We start from the raw sequence: 24325 nt of genomic DNA on the forward strand, positions 1-24325 counted from the left end.
ATCCCCACTTGTCGGTAATAGGGAACCTCACCTCACCCCACTTGTCGGTAATAGGGAACCTCACCTCACCCCACTTGTCAGTAATAGGGAACCTCACCTCATCTCCACTTGTGGGTAATAGGGAACCTCGCCTCACCCCACTTGTCGGTAATAGGGAACCTCACCTCATCGCCACTTGTTGGTAATAGGGAATCTCGCTTAACCCCACTTGTCAGTAATAGGGAACCTCACCTCATCCCCACTTGTCAGTAATAGGGAACCTCACCTCATCCCCACTTGTGGGTAATAGGGAACCTCACCCCACTTGTCGGTAATGGGGAACCTCACCTCATCCCCACTTGTCGGTAATAGGGAACCTCACCTCATCCCCACTTGTGGGTAATAGGGAACCTCACCTCATCCCCACTTGTCGGTAATAGGGAACCTCACCTCATCCCCACTTGTGGGTAATAGGGAACCTCACCTCATCCCCACTTGTCGGTAATAGGGAACCTTACCCAACCCCACTTGTTGGTAATAGGGAACCTCACCTTACCCTACTTGTTGGTAATAGGGAACCTCACCTTACCCTACTTGTTGGTAATAGGGAACCTCACCTCATCCCCACTTGTTGGTAATAGGGAACCTCACCTTACCCTACTTGTTGGTAATAGGGAACCTCACCTTACCCTACTTGTTGGTAATAGGGAACCTCACCTCATCCCCACTTGTTGGTAATAGGGAACCTCACCTCATCCCCACTTGTCATTAATAGGGAACCTCACCTCATCCCCACTTGTTGGTAATAGGGAACCTCACCTCATCCCCACTTGTCGGTAATAGGGAACCTCACCTCACCCCACTTGTCGGTAATAGGGAACCTCACCTCACCCCACTTGTCAGTAATAGGGAACCTCACCTCATCCCCACTTGTGGGTAATAGGGAACCTCGCCTCACCTCACTTGTCGGTAATAGGGAACCTCACCTCATCGCCACTTGTTGGTAATAGGGAATCTCGCTTAACCCCACTTGTCAGTAATAGGGAACCTCACCTCATCCCCACTTGTCAGTAATAGGGAACCTCACCTCATCCCCACTTGTGGGTAATAGGGAACCTCACCTCACCCCACTTGTCGGTAATGGGGAACCTCACCTCATCCCCACTTGTCGGTAATAGGGAACCTCACCTCATCCCCACTTGTGGGTAATAGGGAACCTCACCTCATCCCCACTTGTCGGTAATAGGGAACCTCACCTCATCCCCACTTGTGGGTAATAGGGAACCTCACCTCATCCCCACTTGTCGGTAATAGGGAACCTTACCCAACCCCACTTGTTGGTAATAGGGAACCTCACCTTACCCTACTTGTTGGTAATAGGGAACCTCACCTTACCCTACTTGTTGGTAATAGGGAACCTCACCTCATCCCCACTTGTTGGTAATAGGGAACCTCACCTCATCCCCACTTGTCATTAATAGGGAACCTCACCTCATCCCCACTTGTTGGTAATAGGGAACCTCACCTCATCCTCACTTGTCGGTAATAGGGAACCTCACCCCACCCCACTTGTCAGTAATAGGGAACCTCACCTCATCCCCACTTGTCGGTAATATGGAACCTCACCCAACTTGTGGGTAATAGGGAACCTCACCTCATCCCCACTTGTGGGTAATAGGGAACCTCACCTCATCCCCACTTGTCAGTAATAGGGAACCTCACCTCATCCCCACTTGTGGGTAATAGGGAACCTCACCTCACCCCACTTGTTGGTAATAGGGAACCTCACCTCACTTGTCAGTAATAGGGAACCTCACCTCACCCACTTGTCGGTAATAGGGAACCTCACCTCACTTGTCGGTAATAGGGAACCTCACCTCATCCCCACTTGTCGGTAATAGGGAACCTCACCTCACCCCACTTGTCGATAATAGGGAACCTCACCTCACCCCACTTGTCAGTAATAGGGAACCTCACCTCATCCCCACTTGTGGGTAATAGGGAACCTCGCCTCACCCCACTTGTCGGTAATAGGGAACCTCACCTCATCGCCACTTGTCGGTAATAGGGAATCTCGCTTAACCCCACTTGTCGGTAATAGGGAACCTCACCTCATCCCCACTTGTCAGTAATAGGGAACCTCACCTCATCCCCACTTGTGGGTAATAGGGAACCTCACCTCACCCCACTTCTTGGTAATAGGGAACCTCACCTCATCCCCACTTGTTGGTAATAGGGAACCTCACCTCACCCCACTTGTCAGTAATAGGGAACCTCACCTCATCCCCACTTGTTGGTAATAGGGAACCTCACCTCATCCTCACTTGTCGGTAATAGGGAACCTCACCTCACCCCACCTGTCAGTAATAGGGAACCTCACCTCATCCCCACTTGTCATTAATAGGGAACCTCACCTCATCCCCACTTGTTGGTAATAGGGAACCTCACCTCATCCTCACTTGTCGGTAATAGGGAACCTCACACCACCCCACTTGTCAGTAATAGGGAACCTCACTTCATCCCCACTTGTTGGTAATATGGAACCTCACCCAACTTGTGGGTAATAGGGAACCTCACCTCATCCCCACTTGTGGGTAATAGGGAACCTCACCTCATCCCCACTTGTCGGTAATAGGGAACCTCACCTCACCCCCACTTGTGGGTAATAGGGAACCTCACCTCATCCCCACTTGTGGGTAATAGGGAACCTCACCTCATCCCCACTTGTCGGTAATAGGGAACCTCACCTCATCCCCACTTGTCGGTAATGGGGAACCTCACCTCATCCCCACTTGTCGGTAATAGGGAACCTCACCTCATTCCCACTTGTGGGTAATAGGGAACCTCACCTCATCCCCACTTGTCGGTAATAGGGAACCTCACCTCATCCCCACTTGTGGGTAATAGGGAACCTCACCTCATCCCCACTTGTCGGTAATAGGGAACCTTACCCAACCCCACTTGTTGGTAATAGGGAACCTCACCTTACCCTACTTGTTGGTAATAGGGAACCTCACCTTACCCTACTTGTTGGTAATAGGGAACCTCACCTCATCCCCACTTGTCATTAATAGGGAACCTCACCTCATCCCCACTTGTTGGTAATAGGGAACCTCACCTCATCCTCACTTGTCGGTAATAGGGAACCTCACCCCACCCCACTTGTCAGTAATAGGGAACCTCACTTCATCCCCACTTGTCGGTAATATGGAACCTCACCCAACTTGTGGGTAATAGGGAACCTCACCTCATCCCCACTTGTGGGTAATAGGGAACCTCACCTTATCCCCACTTGTCAGTAATAGGGAACCTCACCTCATCCCCACTTGTGGGTAATAGGGAACCTCACCCCACCCCACTTGTTGGTAATAGGGAACCTCACCTCACTTGTCAGTAATAGGGAACCTCACCTCACCCACTTGTCGGTAATAGGGAACCTCACACCACTTGTCGGTAATAGGGAACCTCACCTCATCCCCACTTGTCAGTAATAGGGAACCTCACCTCATCCCCACTTGTCGGTAATAGGGAACCTCACCTCACCCCACTTGTCGGTAATAGGGAACCTCACCTCACCCCACTTGTCAGTAATAGGGAACCTCACCTCATCCCCACTTGTGGGTAATAGGGAACCTCGCCTCACCCCACTTGTCGGTAATAGGGAACCTCACCTCATCGCCACTTGTTGGTAATAGGGAATCTCGCTTAACCCCACTTGTCAGTAATAGGGAACCTCACCTCATCCCCACTTGTCAGTAATAGGGAACCTCACCTCATCCCCACTTGTGGGTAATAGGGAACCTCACCTCACCCCACTTGTCGGTAATGGGGAACCTCACCTCATCCCCACTTGTCGGTAATAGGGAACCTCACCTCATCCCCACTTGTGGGTAATAGGGAACCTCACCTCATCCCCACTTGTCGGTAATAGGGAACCTCACCTCATCCCCACTTGTGGGTAATAGGGAACCTCACCTCATCCCCACTTGTCGGTAATAGGGAACCTTACCCAACCCCACTTGTTGGTAATAGGGAACCTCACCTTACCCTACTTGTTGGTAATAGGGAACCTCACCTTACCCTACTTGTTGGTAATAGGGAACCTCACCTCATCCCCACTTGTTGGTAATAGGGAACCTCACCTCATCCCCACTTGTCATTAATAGGGAACCTCACCTCATCCCCACTTGTTGGTAATAGGGAACCTCACCTCATCCTCACTTGTCGGTAATAGGGAACCTCACCCCACCCCACTTGTCAGTAATAGGGAACCTCACCTCATCCCCACTTGTCGGTAATATGGAACCTCACCCAACTTGTGGGTAATAGGGAACCTCACCTCATCCCCACTTGTGGGTAATAGGGAACCTCACCTCATCCCCACTTGTCAGTAATAGGGAACCTCACCTCATCCCCACTTGTTGGTAATAGGGAACCTCACCTCACTTGTCAGTAATAGGGAACCTCACCTCACCCACTTGTCGGTAATAGGGAACCTCACCCCACTTGTCGGTAATAGGGAACCTCACCTCATCCCCACTTGTCGGTAATAGGGAACCTCACCTCACCCCACTTGTCGGTAATAGGGAACCTCACCTCACCCCACTTGTCAGTAATAGGGAACCTCACCTCATCCCCACTTGTGGGTAATAGGGAACCTCGCCTCACCCCACTTGTCGGTAATAGGGAACCTCACCTCATCGCCACTTGTCGGTAATAGGGAATCTCGCTTAACCCCACTTGTCGGTAATAGGGAACCTCACCTCATCCCCACTTGTCAGTAATAGGGAACCTCACCTCATCCCCACTTGTGGGTAATAGGGAACCTCACCTCACCCCACTTCTTGGTAATAGGGAACCTCACCTCATCCCCACTTGTTGGTAATAGGGAACCTCACCTCACCCCACTTGTCAGTAATAGGGAACCTCACCTCATCCCCACTTGTTGGTAATAGGGAACCTCACCTCATCCTCACTTGTCGGTAATAGGGAACCTCACCTCACCCCACTTGTCAGTAATAGGGAACCTCACCTCATCCCCACTTGTCAGTAATAGGGAACCTCACCTCATCCCCACTTGTTGGTAATAGGGAACCTCACCTCATCCCCACTTGTCAGTAATAGGGAACCTCACCTCACCCCACTTGTCGGTAATATGGAACCTCACCCAACTTGTCGGTAATAGGGAACCTCACCTCATCCCCACTTGTTAGTAATAGGGAACCTCACCTCATCCCCACTTGTTAGTAATAGGGAACCTCACCTCATCCCCACTTGTCAGTAATAGGGAACCTCACCTCATCCCCACTTGTGGGTAATAGGGAACCTCACCTCATCCCCACTTGTCGGTAATAGGGAACCTTACCCAACCCCACTTGTTGGTAATAGGGAACCTCACCTTACCCTACTTGTTGGTAATAGGGAACCTCACCCTACCCTACTTGTTGGTAATAGGGAACCTCACCTCATCCCCACTTGTTGGTAATAGGGAACCTCACCTCATCCCCACTTGTCATTAATAGGGAACCTCACCTCATCCCCACTTGTTGGTAATAGGGAACCTCACCTCATCCTCACTTGTCGGTAATAGGGAACCTCACCCCACCCCACTTGTCAGTAATAGGGAACCTCACCTCATCCCCACTTGTCGGTAATATGGAACCTCACCCAACTTGTGGGTAATAGGGAACCTCACCTCATCCCCACTTGTGGGTAATAGGGAACCTCACCTCATCCCCACTTGTCAGTAATAGGGAACCTCACCTCATCCCCACTTGTGGGTAATAGGGAACCTCACCTCACCCCACTTGTTGGTAATAGGGAACCTCACCTCACTTGTCAGTAATAGGGAACCTCACCTCACCCACTTGTCGGTAATAGGGAACCTCACCTCACTTGTCGGTAATAGGGAACCTCACCTCATCCCCACTTGTCGGTAATAGGGAACCTCACCTCACCCCACTTGTCGGTAATAGGGAACCTCACCTCACCCCACTTGTCAGTAATAGGGAACCTCACCTCATCCCCACTTGTGGGTAATAGGGAACCTCGCCTCACCCCACTTGTCGGTAATAGGGAACCTCACCTCATCGCCACTTGTCGGTAATAGGGAATCTCGCTTAACCCCACTTGTCGGTAATAGGGAACCTCACCTCATCCCCACTTGTCAGTAATAGGGAACCTCACCTCATCCCCACTTGTGGGTAATAGGGAACCTCACCTCACCCCACTTCTTGGTAATAGGGAACCTCACCTCATCCCCACTTGTTGGTAATAGGGAACCTCACCTCACCCCACTTGTCAGTAATAGGGAACCTCACCTCATCCCCACTTGTTGGTAATAGGGAACCTCACCTCATCCTCACTTGTCGGTAATAGGGAACCTCACCTCACCCCACTTGTCAGTAATAGGGAACCTCACCTCATCCCCACTTGTCATTAATAGGGAACCTCACCTCATCCCCACTTGTTGGTAATAGGGAACCTCACCTCATCCTCACTTGTCGGTAATAGGGAACCTCACCCCACCCCACTTGTCAGTAATAGGGAACCTCACTTCATCCCCACTTGTTGGTAATATGGAACCTCACCCAACTTGTGGGTAATAGGGAACCTCACCTCATCCCCACTTGTGGGTAATAGGGAACCTCACCTCATCCCCACTTGTCGGTAATAGGGAACCTCACCTCACCCCCACTTGTGGGTAATAGGGAACCTCACCTCATCCCCACTTGTCAGTAATAGGGAACCTCACCTCATCCCCACTTGTTGGTAATAGGGAACCTCACCTCATCCCCACTTGTCAGTAATAGGGAACCTCACCTCACCCCACTTGTCGGTAATATGGAACCTCACCCAACTTGTCGGTAATAGGGAACCTCACCTCATCCCCACTTGTTAGTAATAGGGAACCTCACCTCATCCCCACTTGTTAGTAATAGGGAACCTCACCTCATCCCCACTTGTCAGTAATAGGGAACCTCACCTCACCCCACTTGTCGGTAATATGGAACCTCACCCAACTTGTCGGTAATAGGGAACCTCACCTCACCCCACTTGTCAGTAATAGGGAACCTCACCTCATCCCCACTTGTCAGTAATAGGGAACCTCACCTCATCCCCACTTGTTGGTAATAGGGAACCTCACCTCATCCCCACTTGTCAGTAATAGGGAACCTCACCTCACCCCACTTGTCGGTAATATGGAACCTCACCCAACTTGTCGGTAATAGGGAACCTCACCTCATCCCCACTTGTCAGTAATAGGGAACCTCACCTCATCCCCACTTGTGGGTAATAGGGAACCTCACCTCATGCCCACTTGTCAGTAATAGGGAACCTCACCTCATCCCCACTTGTGGGTAATAGGGAACCTCACCTCACCCCACTTGTTGGTAATAGGGAACCTCACCCCCAGTTATCGGTAATAGGGAACCTCACCTCACCCCACTTGTCGGTAATAGGGAACCTCACCTCACCCCACTTGTCGGTAATAGGGAACCTCACCCCACCCCACTTGTCGGTAATAGGGAACCTCACCCCACTTGTCGGTAATAGGGAACCTCACCTCATCCCCACTTGTCAGTAATAGGGAACCTCACCCCACCCCACTTGTCGGTAATAGGGAACCTCACCCCACCCCACTTGTCGGTAATAGGGAACCTCACCCCACTTGTCGGTAATAGGGAACCTCACCTCATCCCCACTTGTCAGTAATAGGGAACCTCACCTCACCCACTTGTCGGTAATAGGGAACCTCACACCACTTGTCGGTAATAGGGAACCTCACCTCATCCCCACTTGTCAGTAATAGGGAACCTCACCTCATCCCCACTTGTCGGTAATAGGGAACCTCACCTCACCCCACTTGTCGGTAATAGGGAACCTCACCTCACCCCACTTGTCAGTAATAGGGAACCTCACCTCATCTCCACTTGTGGGTAATAGGGAACCTCGCCTCACCCCACTTGTCGGTAATAGGGAACCTCACCTCATCGCCACTTGTTGGTAATAGGGAATCTCGCTTAACCCCACTTGTCAGTAATAGGGAACCTCACCTCATCCCCACTTGTCAGTAATAGGGAACCTCACCTCATCCCCACTTGTGGGTAATAGGGAACCTCACCTCACCCCACTTGTCGGTAATGGGGAACCTCACCTCATCCCCACTTGTCGGTAATAGGGAACCTCACCTCATCCCCACTTGTGGGTAATAGGGAACCTCACCTCATCCCCACTTGTCGGTAATAGGGAACCTCACCTCATCCCCACTTGTGGGTAATAGGGAACCTCACCTCATCCCCACTTGTCGGTAATAGGGAACCTTACCCAACCCCACTTGTTGGTAATAGGGAACCTCACCTTACCCTACTTGTTGGTAATAGGGAACCTCACCTTACCCTACTTGTTGGTAATAGGGAACCTCACCTCATCCCCACTTGTTGGTAATAGGGAACCTCACCTCATCCCCACTTGTCATTAATAGGGAACCTCACCTCATCCCCACTTGTTGGTAATAGGGAACCTCACCTCATCCCCACTTGTCGGTAATAGGGAACCTCACCTCACCCCACTTGTCGGTAATAGGGAACCTCACCTCACCCCACTTGTCAGTAATAGGGAACCTCACCTCATCCCCACTTGTGGGTAATAGGGAACCTCGCCTCACCCCACTTGTCGGTAATAGGGAACCTCACCTCATCGCCACTTGTTGGTAATAGGGAATCTCGCTTAACCCCACTTGTCAGTAATAGGGAACCTCACCTCATCCCCACTTGTCAGTAATAGGGAACCTCACCTCATCCCCACTTGTGGGTAATAGGGAACCTCACCTCACCCCACTTGTCGGTAATGGGGAACCTCACCTCATCCCCACTTGTCGGTAATAGGGAACCTCACCTCATCCCCACTTGTGGGTAATAGGGAACCTCACCTCATCCCCACTTGTCGGTAATAGGGAACCTCACCTCATCCCCACTTGTGGGTAATAGGGAACCTCACCTCATCCCCACTTGTCGGTAATAGGGAACCTCACCTCACCCCACTTGTCGGTAATAGGGAACCTCACCTCACCCCATTTGTCAGTAATAGGGAACCTCACCTCATCCCCACTTGTGGGTAATAGGGAACCTCGCCTCACCCCACTTGTCGGTAATAGGGAACCTCACCTCATCGCCACTTGTTGGTAATAGGGAATCTCGCTTAACCCCACTTGTCAGTAATAGGGAACCTCACCTCATCCCCACTTGTCAGTAATAGGGAACCTCACCTCATCCCCACTTGTGGGTAATAGGGAACCTCACCTCACCCCACTTGTCGGTAATGGGGAACCTCACCTCATCCCCACTTGTCGGTAATAGGGAACCTCACCTCATCCCCACTTGTGGGTAATAGGGAACCTCACCTCATCCCCACTTGTCGGTAATAGGGAACCTCACCTCATCCCCACTTGTGGGTAATAGGGAACCTCACCTCATCCCCACTTGTCGGTAATAGGGAACCTTACCCAACCCCACTTGTTGGTAATAGGGAACCTCACCTTACCCTACTTGTTGGTAATAGGGAACCTCACCTTACCCTACTTGTTGGTAATAGGGAACCTCACCTCATCCCCACTTGTTGGTAATAGGGAACCTCACCTCATCCCCACTTGTCATTAATAGGGAACCTCACCTCATCCCCACTTGTTGGTAATAGGGAACCTCACCTCATCCTCACTTGTCGGTAATAGGGAACCTCACCCCACCCCACTTGTCAGTAATAGGGAACCTCACCTCATCCCCACTTGTCGGTAATATGGAACCTCACCCAACTTGTGGGTAATAGGGAACCTCACCTCATCCCCACTTGTGGGTAATAGGGAACCTCACCTCATCCCCACTTGTCAGTAATAGGGAACCTCACCTCATCCCCACTTGTGGGTAATAGGGAACCTCACCTCACCCCACTTGTTGGTAATAGGGAACCTCACCTCACTTGTCAGTAATAGGGAACCTCACCTCACCCACTTGTCGGTAATAGGGAACCTCACCTCACTTGTCGGTAATAGGGAACCTCACCTCATCCCCACTTGTCGGTAATAGGGAACCTCACCTCACCCCACTTGTCGGTAATAGGGAACCTCACCTCACCCCACTTGTGGGTAATAGGGAACCTCGCCTCACCCCACTTGTCGGTAATAGGGAACCTCACCTCATCGCCACTTGTCGGTAATAGGGAATCTCGCTTAACCCCACTTGTCGGTAATAGGGAACCTCACCTCATCCCCACTTGTCAGTAATAGGGAACCTCACCTCATCCCCACTTGTGGGTAATAGGGAACCTCACCTCACCCCACTTCTTGGTAATAGGGAACCTCACCTCATCCCCACTTGTTGGTAATAGGGAACCTCACCTCACCCCACTTGTCAGTAATAGGGAACCTCACCTCATCCCCACTTGTTGGTAATAGGGAACCTCACCTCATCCTCACTTGTCGGTAATAGGGAACCTCACCTCACCCCACTTGTCAGTAATAGGGAACCTCACCTCATCCCCACTTGTCATTAATAGGGAACCTCACCTCATCCCCACTTGTTGGTAATAGGGAACCTCACCTCATCCTCACTTGTCGGTAATAGGGAACCTCACCCCACCCCACTTGTCAGTAATAGGGAACCTCACTTCATCCCCACTTGTTGGTAATATGGAACCTCACCCAACTTGTGGGTAATAGGGAACCTCACCTCATCCCCACTTGTGGGTAATAGGGAACCTCACCTCATCCCCACTTGTCGGTAATAGGGAACCTCACCTCACCCCCACTTGTGGGTAATAGGGAACCTCACCTCATCCCCACTTGTGGGTAATAGGGAACCTCACCTCATCCCCACTTGTCGGTAATAGGGAACCTCACCTCATCCCCACTTGTCGGTAATGGGGAACCTCACCTCATCCCCACTTGTGGGTAATAGGGAACCTCACCTCATTCCCACTTGTGGGTAATAGGGAACCTCACCTCATCCCCACTTGTCGGTAATAGGGAACCTCACCTCATCCCCACTTGTGGGTAATAGGGAACCTCACCTCATCCCCACTTGTCGGTAATAGGGAACCTCACCTCACCCCACTTGTCGGTAATAGGGAACCTCACCTCACCCCACTTGTCAGTAATAGGGAACCTCACCTCATCCCCACTTGTGGGTAATAGGGAACCTCGCCTCACCCCACTTGTCGGTAATAGGGAACCTCACCTCATCGCCACTTGTTGGTAATAGGGAATCTCGCTTAACCCCACTTGTCAGTAATAGGGAACCTCACCTCATCCCCACTTGTCAGTAATAGGGAACCTCACCTCATCCCCACTTGTGGGTAATAGGGAACCTCACCTCACCCCACTTGTCGGTAATGGGGAACCTCACCTCATCCCCACTTGTCGGTAATAGGGAACCTCACCTCATCCCCACTTGTGGGTAATAGGGAACCTCACCTCATCCCCACTTGTCGGTAATAGGGAACCTCACCTCATCCCCACTTGTGGGTAATAGGGAACCTCACCTCATCCCCACTTGTCGGTAATAGGGAACCTTACCCAACCCCACTTGTTGGTAATAGGGAACCTCACCTTACCCTACTTGTTGGTAATAGGGAACCTCACCTCATCCCCACTTGTTGGTAATAGGGAACCTCACCTCATCCCCACTTGTCATTAATAGGGAACCTCACCTCATCCCCACTTGTTGGTAATAGGGAACCTCACCTCATCCTCACTTGTCGGTAATAGGGAACCTCACCCTACCCCACTTGTCAGTAATAGGGAACCTCACCTCATCCCCACTTGTCGGTAATATGGAACCTCACCCAACTTGTGGGTAATAGGGAACCTCACCTCATCCCCACTTGTGGGTAATAGGGAACCTCACCTCATCCCCACTTGTGGGTAATAGGGAACCTCACCTCATCCCCACTTGTCAGTAATAGGGAACCTCACCTCATCCCCACTTGTGGGTAATAGGGAACCTCACCTCAAGCCACTTGTTGGTAATAGGGAACCTCACCTCACTTGTCAGTAATAGGGAACCTCACCTCACCCACTTGTCGGTAATAGGGAACCTCACCTCACTTGTCGGTAATAGGGAACCTCACCTCATCCCCACTTGTCGGTAATAGGGAACCTCACCTCATCCCCACTTGTCAGTAATAGGGAACCTCACCCCACCCCACTTGTCGGTAATAGGGAACCTCACCCCACCCCACTTGTCGGTAATAGGGAACCTCACCTCACCCCACTTGTCGGTAATAGGGAACCTCACCCCACCCCACTTGTCGGTAATAGGGAACCTCACCCCACTTGTTGGTATTAGGGAATCTTGCCTCATCCCCACTTTTTGGTCATAGACACCTCCACCTCATGTCACCTATTGGTCACAGCCACCTTGTCCTCTCGCTAGGTTAACACCCCCTTTTTACCCCATTTGTTAGGCTCTCCACAATTTCTGGCCACCCACCATCTCCCTCAGGAACATGCCATTCTCTTCTTACTTCCGGGCCATGCACCCTTTCACACTTTTTGATAATCCCCCTTATACAGCCATTTCCTCTTGTCTCCCCTGAGAAGCCCCCTGTGACCTCTGCCTCTGTAGAATTTGCATTTGTATTGGAACATGCCATTCCCAGACACAGACAGAATGCCACATAAACTCTGACCCTGTTCCCGTCTCCCTCTCATATAACTCGGATTTTCCCCTCAGCACACACACACACATCGGACAGCCTCCACTCTCACGGTTTTCTACTAGCACCTACAAGAGCGGAGGATCGAGCTCCCCCCGCCATTGTTGGAGTGGTTCCGGCCGGTTCGTGACGTCACCATCGCGGCAGTTGGCCGGTTGCCGGGGAGGAGTCGCCATTGCTGTGGTGTGAACTTATCGTAAAGGAGAAGCTGAGGATACCGATCCGTGCCTTGTACCGGACTTCCTCCTCTTCCCCGGCCACTCGGTAGATTTCTGTGTGACCTGACTGGGATAGATCAGAGCGACCATGGCCTGCGGAGCGACATTAAAGCGCTCTATGGAGTTCGAGGCCCTGATGAGCCCTCAGTCTCCGAAGCGTCGTCGGTGCACCCCTCTCCCGGGATCCCCCGCCAACCCGTCCCCCCAGAGGTGCGGCATGAGGCCCGACAGTCCGCTAGGCCCGCAGTCCTCTCTGCAGCCGCTGGGTGGGGACCGCCGGCTCACCCCGGGTACGTATCCGTTTGTCTTTGTGTGTCGGGGGGAGGGGGAGTATTGTTCACCCCAGCATAGGCCGATCATTCTAGCAGAGGCCGATCACCCCATCTTAGGCCTAGTCCTGATCATCGGCACAATACATGGCGTCAAGGGGCTCCACTGCTTTAGGAAATTGTTTTATAGAATGACATCATAGGGGCCCCCAGGCACACACAGGGGCCCATCACGTTTATTTATCACTCTCCTATTATCTACTGTGTCATAGATCAATACAAAGGGGATTGTTCAACCAACAGAATGGCACTGCAGTCCCCTCTCAGGTAGTGTAGCTGGGGCAGCCCATTGTCTTGGAAATAAGGACTCATTCACATAGATCAGCACAGGATCATTGCAAGGCCGTGATGGGGGGGGGGGGGGGGGAGAAATTGCCCGTACATTCAGGTACCTAAGAATTCAGCATGTCTGCGTCTTTGGTGCAAACCATGTCACCTCATCGCAACATGCTGCAGTGCATAGACTAGAATGAGCCCTCATTTTGTGACATAACCCGTCACCCTCTCCACCCACTTTTTTCTAACATCCTCTCACACACTTGTTTCTGGCCCAGGCAATACTGCCATCTTTAAGAGGCCCTGCTGTCAAAACCAGGTACCCGCTCCCCTGCGCAAAAGGTGCCAAATGTGTGGCAGTCATACATGGATCAAAGGTACAAGAAAGGAAGATTGACCCCTGGAAGTCACACATCTATGCAGTCCTGCTGCAGCAAATGGAGTGGCAACCTCAGCCTGGACTCCAACCAGGCCGTGTCACGCTGCCCCTCGGTCATGGATCAAATTCAGCTTAAAGTGACACTAAGGCCCCTTTTACACGTGCGGACATCATGTCCCTATTTCATCCATCCGTTTTCGGATGAAATGCATACATGTATCCCTATGGGATAGCAGGTGTCAACGGATAAACATCCGCTGACACCCAATCTCATCGGTCCCCGCTATGGTCCGATTCTGCAGACGGAGCAAAATCCTATTTTTCCACCCGTCATCGGATCGGGTGAACCCAAACAGATTGGCCCGTGTCCATCCGATTCCCCCCCTCTCCAAAGAGGAGAGCGGCGATCTGACAGGGCGGACTGCCCTGTCATCTGCCGGCTCAGCAGGGATCAACGGAGCGGGATGGGATCCATATGTGTGAAAGGGGCCTAAAGGTTCCTCTTTTAAAAACAAACCTGTCATACTTGCCTCCACTGTGCAGATTGTTTTGCACAGAGTGACCCCGAACATCCTCTTCTGGGGTCCCATGGTGGCTCTCCCGAGGGGGGTTACCATGCGGGCATGCTCCTGAGTAAGGATGAGCTCTGGCGTGTTCGCATAGAACACGTGCAGAGCCCGCCAGGAAGTCTGCATGGCGCTGCGCTAATAACAGCCAGGGAGACATTTCACGATCCCTGCAGCCGAGCATCGGGACAATGTCTCCCTGGCTGTGATTAGCACAGCGCTGTGCTCACTTCCTGGCGGGCTCTGCACGTGTTCTATGCGAACATGCCAGAGCTCATCCTTACTCCTGAGTCATTGGATTTGATTGACAGCAGCGGGAGCCAATGCTTGCCCTGCTATCAATCTATCCAATTAAAGCCGGGACTCTATGGAGAGGACGGTGGGGACGCGCCAAGGAGATAAAATGGGCTCAGGTAAGTAAAACTGGGGAGCCGGTCACTTCAAGGCGTTTTTTCACCTTAATGCATAGGATGCATTAAGGTGAAAAAACACAAACTTTTACAACCCCTTTGAGCTGGTCATAGATGGATCAAAATTCGGCTTAAAGTGGTTGTAAAGTCAGAAGGGGTTTTTTTTTTTATATCAATGCATTCCCATAAAAAAATAAAAAAAAGAACCTTCTGTGTGCAACAGCCCACTTAATTACCTGAACTCCATCTTGATCCAGCAATGTCCAGGAGTGCCTCGTCCACCTCTCCCTCCTGATTAGCTGAGAGCAGCCAATGAGGAGAGACAGGGCAGAACCGCGGCTCCATGTCTGAATGGATACATGGAGCTGCAGCTTGGCTCAGGTGTCCCCATAGCAAGCTGCCTGCTGTTGGGACAGGCAGGAGGGGTGGTGGAAGGAAAGAAAATTGCATAACCCATGACTTGCCTCAATTTCCTACAGCCTCCTGAAATGCCGATGTTGCACATCCCAGGAGACTACCAGGATCTCGACTGCTCATTGTGTAGGGGGGCAGCTGTGTCTTGTTTTTACATCCAGCCCAGTGATGACCACCTTCAGTGTATATGTGTAGTCATGGGGCTGGCTGCAAGAACCCAGAAGAGACTGCTGCAAGATCGCAGTAAAGAAAATCACTTGATTCCCCCATCAACGCAGTCAGTGTTGCTGGGAGAATCCCACCTGCAAATCTATTGTGTTCTCCTGGTGGGGGGTGCCCTCCCTGGCTGAGAGAACACACAGTGATGATTGCTATTGGCTATAGCTGCTTGCAATGATCGCATGAGAAATCTGACAGGCTGGTTGTACCCAAGGTAATCGATCAACTTTGGTACAATCGGCTTGCCCATACACGGTTTGAATCTCAGCCAGTCCCTGAACAGGCAGGGATTTGAACCGTCTATGGCTGGCTTAAGGCAGCAGCCAAGGGGGTACACATGGTGCAGCCACAATGCTTTTCTTCATGGCCGCAGCAGGAATTCTACCCCATGTCACTTTTGATGGCTGTAGCACCCGCCAAGTGTGACCTATTCTAGTAAATGGGGCTGCTCGGAAAAACCATGGCCAGTGCTTTCAGTTGTTTTGGTGCAAAGTTCAAAAATTTTAAGTAACTAGTGAGAAGGTAATGCAATGCCCGTATAAAACATACTGTTTTAGCCCTCATTCACACGGGCACTTACACACGCTTTGTTCATCTGTTTGTACGTGTGCTGAGCTGCATGCAGGCAGCCTATATAAGTGAATGGAGACACATCGGGTGTAGGTGCCTATTGGCCATAGCAACACAACAGCCTTGTTAGACAAGAACGGCTACATGACCTCTGATGTAGAGCCTGTGTGGTACTACGCTGTATGAGTCCCTTCAATGATGTGTCCATTCACTTATATAGGATTCTTGTGTGTAGCTCAGTGCTAGTATAAAAAAGACAAACATTTGGCTATTCATCATGCTGTTCCAAGGCTGCGTACCAATGTGATTGAGCCCTTGTGTTTTTTTTTTTTTTTTTTTTTCCTCTCCGTGTTTTGTGCCCATGAACTAGAATCGCATGTTAAAGCGGTTGTAAACCCGCATCAAAATTTTTATTTTATTTTTCTCCTGTAAGGCAAAAGTCATAATGAGCTAATATGCACCGCATATTAGCTCATTATGAAATACTTACCTCGGAACGAGGTGTGTAGAACTTACCTGGTCCACGCCGAGCGAGATATCATCTTGACTCGGCGTGTCTTCCGGGTATCGCCGCTCCAGCGCTGTGATTGGCTGAAGCAGCGATGACGTCACTCCCGCACATGCATGCGGGAGATTTAAATTCGGCAAGGTCCGGCGGATGCCGGTCCTTTCGCCGTAGATCCCCCCTGCGCATGCGCCGCTGCAATCAGCGGCGCATTGCGAGGGGAATATCTCCTAAACTGTGCAGGTTTGGGAGATATTCTCCTTACCTACAGGTAAGCCTTATTATAGGCTTACCTGTAGGTAAAAGTAAAAAAAAGTGGGTTTACAACCACTTTAAGTCTAAACACTTTAAAAATGTGTACAGCATGCGGTTCTTCGTCTTCGGTATTGTCAGGAATTGCATAACATGCTCATTTTGTGAATAGGGGCTTAGCCCGCAGGCTGGTGTGACTGAGCCCTTGAAGTGGTTGTAAAAGCAAACGTTTTATTTTTTTATTTTCTTATATTCTCAGCATTAAAGCGGATGTGCCACTAAACAAATATATTAAAAGCCAGCAGCTACAGATACTGCAGCTGCTGACTTTTAATATAAGGACACTTACCTGTCCTGGAGTCCAGCGGTGATCGCAGCAGATGACGAGCCGATCGCTCGTCACCCTGCTGCTCCCCCCTCCATCCACGGTGAGGGAACCAGGAAGTGAAGCGCTCCGGCTTCACTGCCCGGTTCCCTACGGCGCATGCGCGAGTCGCGCTGCGCCCGCCGATTGGCTCCCGCTGTGTGCTGGGAGCCGAGTGTTCCCAGCATACAACGGGGGACGGACGGGAAGGGGAAAAAAAAACCCGTCCTTTGCCCGTATCGTAGGGCCGGAAGTGGGTGCAGATACCTGTCTGTAGACAGGTGTCTGCACCCCCCTCCCCCCTGAAAGGTGTCAAATGTGACACCGGAGGGGGGGAGGGTGCCGATCAGCGGGACTCCACTTTAGAGTGGAGATCCGCTTTAATGTAAAAAAAAAAAACTAATAGTAGTGCCCCCCAAACGCCTACATGTGTCCTGTATCAATCCAGCGCTGTGCCTTCACCGAGAGCCACGGGAGGATAGACATTGGCTCCTGCTGCTGTCAGTCAAATCCTGGGAGGGATAGTAGGGTTCAGCAGGGACTAGCTGAATTACAATGGGGACAGTGGTTGTAGCGATCAACATTTGTACAACCAGCCTACAAATGCTGCTCAATCAGTGTATTCTAAAGATGGGGAAGTCTCCCTGCTATCTGAATACAATAGTTCATCAGGAGTGATTTCCCCCCCATTCACATCAAATGTGTGTGGCTGGGGGAATTGGATCAGTATTTTTGTTCAACCCGCTGGTAGAACAAAAAGGAAAAAACAACCATTTATTGGCTGCTTAAAGTTATTGTGAACCTCGGCAAAAAAGACCCTGCAAGAAGACGGCATAATGAGCTTGTATGCATCGCATACTAGCTTATTGTGAATTGCTTACCTTAGAACAAAGCTGTGCAGCAGTCCCAGCACACCGCTGTCACAGCCAACATCTTTCCCAGAGCTTCGTCCGGCTTCGCAAGTTTTGACGCTGTGATTTGGCTGGAGCCGCAATGATGTCGCTCCCATGCATGCGCGGTGAAGCCGCCGTTCACGGCACCAATGTGCCAGTGATGTCACTGGCTGCATGCACTGAAAATATCTCCTAAACTGTACAGGTTTAGGAGATATTTTCCATGCCTATAGGTAAGCCTATAATAAGGCTTACCTATAGGTAAGTCTTCCTCTTTTAAGACCCTTTCATCTTCCTGATGTCTAGGGTGGGACTATTCCTCATTGAAGTCTAAAATTATGCTTTTGTAGTTTCATTTTATTTTTTTTATTTTATTTTTTTCGCCTCTTTTACTACACCCAAAATTGAAAAAAATGCAAATTTTGTCTTTCTCTAGAACAGCGCCAATTTTATAGCTTAGGCACACTGCTAGATTTTGGCATTTCTAATGGATGACAATACTGTTGCAGAGCTTGTGACTTTTTTTATTTTTTACACTTTTGTTTAGTAGGTAGTTTCTTGATTATGTTCATGGTGGGTTTTTCCCCCCCTTCTATGGTTGTCAGGTTATTGTCCAGAGCTTAGCCCCTCTTTTCATGTGATGCAGCTTTTCATTAGATTGTAAGGATTTTCAGAGTAGCTGGTATAGCAGTATGGGGTGGTGATAATGGTGATTCCATGTCTCCTAGCATGTTTTTACAGCTGGACCCTCTGCATTCACTTTGATAAATGTTGGTCATAAACATTCCATGATATCTGTTAGAAAAATATGATGTTTATAAAAGGCTTCTTACTGCCTGCACACACCTTAGAGTAGAGGTTCCCAACCTTTTTTAGGCTATGTCTAGAATGTGCTTTAGTGTGGCTTTTTACATCAAGGCATTACCTGCCACAACGTCACACCATGACTGTGCTGCAAAACACAATTTACTGAAATGCACAAGCGTGCATGCCAAATGTGGCAGGCTGTATTTCCAACAGTGTGGTATACAGCAGATGCTTCTTTTAGGGTGTGTTGGAGCATCGTTTACAAAACGTGTGTTGCTGTGCATTATGGGAACGTGTACGTATGCAGCAGTACAATAGCGTGGAAGCTGATAAGCGGAATTTCACCCAAAGTGGTACTTCCGCTTTAAGCACTCCTCACCCCCTTACATGCCACATTTGGTAGGTCATTTTTTTGGGAGGGGGGAGTGGGACTTCCTGTCCCACTTCCTCCTTCCACCCAGGGACCGCCTAGGTGACTCCTCTTGCCTTAGGTGGCCCCTCCGTTTAGGCGATCTTCTGGGACATGTGCAAGGATCTAGAAGATCGCCTGTCCACTGATAAAGCGCAGCGCGACTCGTGCATGCGCATTGAGTGCCCTGCCGTGAAGCCGAAAGCTGTCACGGCCGGGTGCCCATAATATGAATGGAGGCGCCGGCGGAAAGGGGGGGGAGAGAAGCAACGCTTCAGGTGGCCGCATCACTGGACCATGGAACAGGTAAGTGTCTGTTTATTAAAAGTCAGCAGCTACACTTTTTATAGCTGCTGACTTTTAATAAACATAAAAAGGCTGGCAATCCGCTTTAAAGGCCTGAGATTTTGCATAGCCACTAGAAAATGTACATACACTAACAAATTGAACACTCCAGCTTAATGCTTTAAAAGTAGTTACAGCAAACCATTTTCTTGTTCCTTTTAGGATAAAGGTTTACCTAAATAAAAGCTGATCTTTGTAAACACCCCTGTCGGTGGTAAAAGCATTGTCTCATCCCTGTAACTGATATATTTGCAAAAAAAAATTAAACAAACTTTCTGGCCAAATCACCAGGTAATAGACAAAAAGCCTGAGGCTGCCCATGGCCTGTCAGATTTTACATGCGATTATTGCTAGTATAGCTGCTTGCAATAATTACTTTCTGATCCTCCTGGGAACAGCTCCTATTCTCCCCCCAGTGGGAGAATATAATGGCTTGGTGGGAGGGACTGGGGGAATCAAGCTAATTTCTTTCCTGCAACCCATGATTTTAGGAAAGGGATTTACTCTATGGCCGGCATTAAAAAGAGGACTAATGTAGCCACCACATCTAAGAATTGGTAAGCTGCAATATAATGTAGGGTTGTACCGATACTAGTATCGGTATCGATACTGAGCATTTGCGCAAGTACTTGTACTCGCGCAAATGCTCTCGATGCTTCACCGATACTCCCGCATTATTGGATTTGATTGACAGCCGCGGGAGCCAATAGCTGCGCTGCTATCAATCTATCCAATCAAGAGTCAGTACCCTGTGGAGAGAGGGACAGCGTGTCTCTGCCGACTGAATTCCACAGCCCAGGGGGGGCCAGTGACTGACAGAAGTTTTTTTAACCTTAATGCATAGAATGCTTTAGGGTGAATAAACACAAGGGTTTAAAACCCCTTTAGGAGCGGGTGCTTCTCTGCTTGGCATTCTAAAATTCCTCAAATGTTCCTTTCTCTTCCTTCCTACTACTTGGCCAAATGTCAGGTGATACTTCATTGAATCTAGCATCCAACTGTGACAGGCTGATGTGTAGTAAAATGGATGAAGAACGAAGAAGAATTCTGCATTGGCTTTGACCATATAGTTTCCCATTCAGCACTGCAAAGCAGAGGTGTGACTCAGCCACATAGGAATGAATGGGATTTCTACTTCAAATGCTTTTTCTTGTAGTCAAATTTGATTTGTTTTGCTGCAGAGAATTTGAGAAGTGTAGACTTCCAAAGAAACCTACGCATTTCTTATCGCCAATAGTTTTGACTTGGTGTCGCTGTCCCCAAAATGCTTCTGATTTCACTTGCTACATTCAGTATTTGTTACAGGTACGTGATGTAGAAAAACCCACACACAATTGACTTTAGTAGCTGATATTATTATTTTAATGCAGAATTTATATAGTGACAACCATCTTGACAATATAAATTGAGACAGTACAGTTACCATACAATTAAATACAAGAGGGCTAGGTGTGCCCTTTTAAGAGCTTACAGCCTAATAGGGAAGGCCAAGTGGTACCAAAGGTAATAACAAAGTTGAGCTGGAAAGTAAGAGTTAAGAAAGTAAACGTTCAGTTTTTAGGTGGAATAAGACTACCCCGATGAGAAGGGTTTTAAGGGATTGCGTAAAGGCGGATAGGGTAGGAGATAGTTGGACAGATTAGGGTAGGAAGTTCAGAAGATGGGAGAGCCTCTGGAGAAGTCCTGAATATTGGTATGGGAGGAGAAGACCATGGAGCTATAGAGGTTTTGGGCAGTACAGGGGGGGAGAGTTTAGGTAACCTTTTAAAACCAGTTTGGTAAAAAATCTGGATGAATCCTTAGCACACTGCTATACACCCTTTCTAAGGGTATAGAATAGAAATGGGTATTTTTTTTGTTTGTTTACATACATTGCAATACATGTTTTAAAACGGAATTCCACCTTTCTTTTCACTAGAACTGAAGTGAATAATCAATCCCAGCATAGATCATATCTCTGTAGCATGTTACTCTGTTGGCTGCAGAGCCCCTGATATTCTAGGTTTAGTTGTGGCTTTGTACCATGTGACACAGTATAGCTTGCTGATATAATCTGTCCCTTCCACAGCCCCTTCCTGCAGCAGCTATAGTCTATAACAGTTCCCGTCATAGCTATAGTCCAAACCTTCCAAGTTCAGCCCTAAATAACGGCATTATTTAAGAAGGAAACCTCTTCATACACTGCATGTTCTGAAAGCTAGCTGTGCTTCTGCTGGGCAGGATTGAATGCATCACAATTAGAATTTGGTCCCACCACTCAGATCTCGCCCTCCCAGAGCCCTGCTCTGTGATTTACATATGAAGAAAACCTTTTCATAATAACCTCCCATAGCACTTCCAATGCAGTCTTGCAGGAAGCCATTATTCTTTGGCATGCTGCAAGACTGAAATGACACAGGAGGAGGTGTGGCACGTTTACACCTTTTACCACCCATATGAAGGACCAGAAACACCCATAGTAATCCCCTAGGACCCACCCACATCAACTCCCAGAACAGGTACAAATGACCCCCCCCCCCCCCCCCCCCCCATAGCCTGCCCTGAAACTAGAGAGTTTCAAATTATCATGGACTGGAAACAGGAATTCTGAGAACTTTGAAATTTATCCAGGAGGTGTGACCTCGCATTGCGGGTGCAGATCACATGCATTGTCTGTGCAATACAAATTCAGCCAGTTGTATGGCTGAACTTGCATTGGATTCATACAAAAAAGGTGCATGGACCTTTCTGCCGCCCCCACCACCAGAATTGGATTGTATGGGTGTTCACACTGACATGCGATCTGATTTCTGTCAGAGTTCCACTGCGATTTGGGGCTGTCATTAACTTTGTATTCACACTGCCCTCTTCGAACTGCTGCGGGTGTCAACTGCCTGCGGGGGAGATGCGATTAGGGGAACCGGCACTGGAATCGCGCTGGTTCCTGCTTCAGAGGAGTGTAAACCCAGGCTAAAGCTGGCCGACTGCATCAAAGTGCTCCCCATATGGCCAGGCCCTGCTCTGCAAAATGCAAATGCTGCAGTTGATGCAGTACCAATAATCGCTGACCTGCCCTGCAAAAGTAAATCGGATCTACCTGTGCTTAAATCCAAATTCTTTACAATAAAAATAATCACCCCCTTTAACCTCCATGGCGGTATGATTATTTCAGAAAAAAGGTGCTGAATGCGGTACCATTATTTGCAAGGAAATGTCGCGTTTTATACTGTAGGCCTGTAATTTTTAGGAATAACTCGCTTGAATCTGACCAAACAAGAGACTAATGGGCATCCCGGGTATGACATTTTTTTTAAAAACAAAATTATAATATAATAAATAATTATAAATAAGTATAACAAATAATATTCTAATAAAAATTATTCAATAATGTAATCAACTCAAAATCACTGAAATTTGCTCAGTTGCAAAATTGTCGCTGTCATTACTTTTAATTTTTTTTATGACGAATTTCCCCACAAATTGCTATCGCACAATTCTGCAAGTGATTATAATTTATTATCGCTGTTTTCTAGCTGCTCTAAAACCATTTTTGACATAAAGGGACACTTTTGGTTGCTATGGACAATCTACAGTTTGCAGGCAGAAAGAACAGTTTTTATTATATAAAATAACATGTAGGGCACTGGGCAGACCACTAGGGACAAGGGGGGTGTGTATTATTTACATACAGTACTGTAATCTATAAGATTACAGTATACTGTATGTAAGGTGTTTGTTTACTTTTTGAATTTGGCTCCGTTCCCGTGCGTCGTAACGTCGCAGGGAACGGAGATCGGCGGCACAGGAGGACACTGAATCGAGCGAGTACCCTCTCGCTCACATAGCGCGGTGGCATCGCTGGATCCAGGGACAAGGTAAGTAACTTTGTCTGCGGCTGCAGCGAGGCGAGCCCGAGTCTGACTCGGGAATACCGCTTTTGGTATAAAAATTTCACCCCGAGCCAGACTAGGGAATACCGCTAGGAGTGTTAAAATCACGTTTTGTTGCTTTGCAGCCTGAAATTAAGACAGTTTTTTTATTTTATCCAGATGTATTTGCTCAGTGCATCTTATAAAATCAAAGTGAAAGATATTACACCAACATGTAAAAACAAAAAGTTCAAAAAGGATCACCCCCTCCAAAAATGACTTGTAAGCTCAATCAGGTGTAGCTAATTGCCTTCCCAATGGCACACAAGGCTATGTCGCCTTCAACTGTGGTCATGAAAAGAGCTTTCCTGGAGCAAATTAGTCCCCGGTGGTGCACATGACATAATCAACTATGGGTGGTGGGGCACTGTCAGTAGATTTCTGGGATAATGGTGTGGTTGGGCACAAGTCAGGAGATGGCAGGGTGGATATAAATCAATGAGGGTTTTTTTTTATTTTTATTATTATTAAAAAATATATATATTTTTTATCAAGTTTATTTTGATAAAATGTTTTTGGAGTAACTGTCCTAAAAATAGTTTTCTATTTAAGATACATTATTAATTTAGTTTATTCGGCATGAAATGGAGCTTGGGTATGTAGCATGAGGCTTTATATTCTGAAATATTTACATTTTTGGTAAACTCATTCAATGAATGCAAGCTGAGATAACATGCACTGCATTGATACATTCACACAAAGGCACAGTAACCATGAGATAAAACAAATTTCAGGAATATTCCTTTATCCCATTGTTTTGCAAATCTGTAT

At 48.7% G+C, this 24325-nt stretch overlaps 1 protein-coding gene across 1 annotated transcript in view; it reads left to right on the forward strand.

Annotated features, from left to right (window-relative positions):
- Positions 1-12745: 12745 nt before the first annotated feature.
- Positions 12746-24325, forward strand: part of AKIRIN1 (akirin 1) — a 30375-nt gene continuing 18795 nt past the window's right edge. The window contains exon 1 of the mRNA XM_040337192.1: positions 12746-13198. Coding sequence (XP_040193126.1) covers positions 12997-13198 — 202 coding nt within the window. The 5' untranslated portion in view covers positions 12746-12996. The remainder of the gene's footprint in view (positions 13199-24325) is intronic.

The sequence above is a fragment of the Rana temporaria genome, chromosome 2 (assembly GCF_905171775.1).
Source record: "Rana temporaria chromosome 2, aRanTem1.1, whole genome shotgun sequence".
NCBI lineage: Eukaryota > Metazoa > Chordata > Amphibia > Anura > Ranidae > Rana > Rana temporaria.